Source organism: Cavia porcellus, unplaced genomic scaffold (genome assembly GCF_034190915.1).
Source record: "Cavia porcellus strain 051 isolate PalLab524CR breed Dunkin Hartley unplaced genomic scaffold, mCavPor4.1 scaffold_18, whole genome shotgun sequence".
NCBI classification, from domain to species: Eukaryota; Metazoa; Chordata; class Mammalia; order Rodentia; family Caviidae; genus Cavia; species Cavia porcellus.
The window spans coordinates 42,162,405-42,166,788 of NW_026947501.1; the positions used below are offsets into that span (position 1 = coordinate 42,162,405).

General features: G+C 36.3%; 1 gene segment (V, D, J or C); it reads right to left on the minus strand.

The window, feature by feature from the left end:
- Window positions 1-1,221: 1,221 nt before the first annotated feature.
- LOC100734628 (immunoglobulin kappa variable 2-29-like) lies at window positions 1,222-2,280 on the minus strand. The segment is given in 2 exon segments: window positions 1,222-1,812; window positions 2,162-2,280. Coding segments are annotated over 2 exon segments (387 nt in total).
- Window positions 2,281-4,384: the final 2,104 nt, after the last annotated feature.

The window sequence follows — 4,384 nt, forward strand, 5'->3', positions numbered from 1 at the left end:
GATACATAAGCTCCTTCTTTGCCATTTCTTAAAATTACATGTGGATCTACAAACAGAAAGTGTTAAAAAGAAAGCATGCATTTCGGAATATAAGTAGCATCAGAAAACAATGGGGTGGAAAAGAGAATTATATGATCTAAAATTTCAGAAGGAGTCGGAATCTTGTTCTAATTAACCTGAAACTCAAGTAGCATTTTGTTGACCTCTTATATTTACCAAATTTGAAACTGAATGTGTTTTCACTTGGCACAGTGTCAGAAAGCCAACTGGGAAACTAAAATCTAGTTGAGCCTTGTTTTTCTAAAAAACATCTCCTGAGATCTGATTGAGAAGACAGAGCAGATGCACTGAGGAAGAAGGACAGGAATCTCACATCCTGTGCATGTTTCTCCATCAGTTCTGTGCACACAATCATATATATATATATATATATATATATATATATATATATATATATATGCATATATACATATATATACGTATATATATATATATATATACGTATATATATATGTATATGTATATGTATATTTCTGTGACTTCTTGGGGGAAAACAAGTTTAAGAAACCCCCTTCAGTTGCATTGATGTTTTGAATAGTGAAATAGCGACATGACCTCAGGACTCTGCACAGGAAATTTAGACAGATTCCCCTAAGGATGAGTAGTTCAGGACGTAGTCTTTCCCATTTTTCTATAATGAGACCATGACTGGAAAACAGAAGAAGAAGCTGGGAATCATAGAAAATACCTCTCTTGAAACAGGATGATAGTAATCAAGGCACACATGGTAGTGCATACATGTGTGAGGCTGAAGCAGAAAGATCACAAGTTCAAGGCAAGGAGTTGTGTCAAAATAAGGATTAAAATAGGGTTTTAAGAATCAAAACACAGCGTAAATCTTAAGTAAGAAAAATTGAGAGGTGAGACACAGCTTTAATCCTACTACACTGAAAGATTGAGACAAGAGGTTCAAAATTATGTGACCAGCCCCAATGACTAAGCCTTAGTGACAGCTAATCTTAAAATAAGGAAATGGAGAAAAGGGCTGGGTACATTGTTCAGTGTCAAGACCCAGTTCTTGTAAATGGACCAAAGTATCAAAATGAAACAAACCTTGGTAAATCTCAAAATGTTCTGCACAAATCTGTTTGTGCATTATTTAAGGATAACATATTTAATGCAAAAATTTTAAAAAACATACAAGATCGAGCCTTTATATAATACTGTCATCATTAGCAGGAGAGACACCCCCCTTCTCCATCTGTCTGTGGTATGCAAAGTGTCCGTGAGCTGACAGTTAATAAGCAGGTGATGTTTGAGGTTTAATTGAGTCACACATGGTCCAGAGCTTTCAAGAGCAACATAATCCCCTGAGAACTGCAGCATCTTCCTGTTACATAGACTCCAGACTTTGCTATGCTGCTCTCCAGACAAACAACAAAGAAGGCAGCTGGGCATCCTTGGTCAGGGAAGTTTATGTTCGGAGCTCTATCACTGTGGGAGGCACATGTGTACCTTGAAAACAGTAATAAACCCCAGTATCTTCTGACTGCATGCTGCTGATTTGCAGGGTGAAATCTGTCCCTGACCCACTGCCTCTGAATCTGTCTGAGACCCCAGTAACCCTGTTGGAAACTTCGTAAATCAGGAGCTTTGGAGCCTGGCCTGGCTTCTGCAGGTACCAATACAAATAGGTGTCTCCATCACTATCCAGGAGGCTCTGGCTGGATCTACAGGAGATGGAGGCCGACTCTCCAGGGGTGATGGACAGGGAGAGTGGAGTCTGGGTCAGCACAACTTCCCCAATAAATCCTGAAACAATGAGAGAAGTTGAAGGTCATGTGCAACATTTTTGATCATTTTCAGCATAGTATTTTTGCGTTATTTTCAGGCTTTATGATTTATAATGCTGATGTGTACACTACAGTATTTAATTTTTAAAAGAATTGCACAGTTCATCCCTAACATTCTGCTGCATATCACAGTCATTATCACACAGGTCTCAGCCCCATGCCTCCCATTCTCACTCTCACAGGTGGAAACAGCACATGCAGCATCGTGGAGGTGAAGCAACTCATCCCACTCATGCACAGAATACCCCTGGGCACTAGGGTGGCCCCACAGACACCCTCTCACCCCAATCTCCTCCCTACAGCCTTACCTGGGATACAGAGCATCAGCAGCCCCAGGAGCTGAGCAAGGAGCTTCATTCTGAGCTAAACTGAGGAACGCTGATGAGTCAGGGCAATAGTACAGATGGGCTTTTATCTGAGTCCTGCAGTGCAGGGCCTCACTTGGGGACCACATGCAAATTTTTTGATGCAGCTGCTTGAAAAAACTAGTATTAAAGTGAAATGGGACAAGAAAAGGGATCTTGTTTGACCAAGCATCATGAGACATCTGCGCTTCAAAACATTTCAAAAACTCAAGCATTGTTTTTCATTATTAAGATTGTATCCATATTTATTTGGTGTTTCTTATTTCTTTTGTAGATATTTGTTAAAAAGTGACACTAACTGGTTAAATGATAATACACACATATCTACAGAACATATCTATTTAATGTGCAAAAATTAGAACTTTTATTTAGGAATGTTTCAGACATAGCTATAGAATTAAACATCAGATTTCCCATATGCCTCTTATTCCCCAGCCTGATCTATATAGTACCTCCTATAGCCCACAAGGTCTCCCTATGGTTTGCCACAGAGGTGTGTTTTTGTACTGGATGTGAATGTCTTACAAGTTGTAGTATTTTTGTCTGTTCTTTTCTTCCTTCTTGTTTCTATTGTATTTTTGAAGCCTTCATTTGTTTTTACCTCATGTGAATTTAGATAATTGTCTTTAGTGGAACTGGAGCCTTTCTTCTTGGATTACTTAAATGGTGTTCTTACATATAATAATTTCTCTTCATTTGTGTTTACATTGAAGCAGTGTTTAGTTTAGCTTTCTTTTGATGTAAAACATCTCTTAATGTAGAATTTTTGGCGACTTCTTTTCTTTTTTTTTTTTTTATTTAAGAGGAAAAAGAGAAAAACACAAAACAAAACAAAGCAGTGTAAGGTTACATATAATACAGAACTACAAAAAAAAGCATAACAGTAAGAAATCACCTGTTAATAGATTACATATTATCATCTTGGAAATAGTTGCTCAAATCACAGTATCAAAGAATACAAAGTAGACATTCAAACAGAGAGACTACAAACAGCTGTGTTCAATGATCCAAAAACATTAATATAGTCAGCTATTCAACATCCCTATACACACTTGCTGTTATATCCGTTAGAGCTCTTTTTTCCCCTTCCTCTCTTTTTACAACAAAATTTACACATTTTAGATTTTATTACTCCTTAGTTCTTATTACTTTTTTTGGGGGGGAGAATAAAGTCAAATATGGCAGAACAAAGCTGTCAGTGAAAACCAAGGATAGACTTAGCACATGATGTAGAACAGAGTATACGGTTATTAACAATAGTTATCAACGTTGTCTCTTGTTTCCTTAAAAAGATTTGTCTATCTCATTAGATATTATAAAGTTGGACAAAACAGTAGAGAACAAGACCAATAAAACTTAGACATTGTAAACATTACAGGACTTCCAAAGGAGACAATAGTCAAACCAGAATGGGCATCTTAGTGAATCTTACTGCCTTCAAAGTAGTTGCCTATACCCTCGGACCTGATACTATCCCACAGAATGGAACAGAGTCTAATCAGTCAAAACAAGATCGTGGGAGCATTACAGGACTTCAAAACAAGTTAATAGGAAATCGAAAAGAGTTACTATTATATATCCTAATTTTTTAAATTTTTCCCTTAATTAAAATAAACATAAGAAATAACTAAATAATTTTTTTAAAGAATAATAGTTACCATAGTGTCTGTCTTTTTCCTTGAGATATTTGGATAAAACTTCATATACTATAGCTTCAAATATTTCCATATCAAGAAGCCCGGAATAAAGCCTTTCTAATTAATAAGTGAAAATTTTATAAGGCTTCAAGGCCACATAATGGGGAATCATGATTGCCACATATTTTCATATATTTGAATCATTACTTACATTAGGGAAACTATTCGGTATTCATACATGCGAGATTGATTTATTTCACTTATGAGTATGGTCTTTTCCATTCAGCATTGAAATATACCATTCCCCTGTCTTCTGTCCTCCACTGTTTGTAATGAAAACTTAATATCTTTTTTTTACTTTTTCCCTCTTGGAAACTTTCTCTTTTTCATCGGATGTCAGCAACTCATCTGTCTGAAAATATTTTAGATCTATAAATCACTGAGCTTCAGTACATTTCAAGGTTTTGCCAATTTTCTCTCAAAATTTTTTCTGCTTTTTGAGTCTGACACACAGTTGTCAATAATCTCA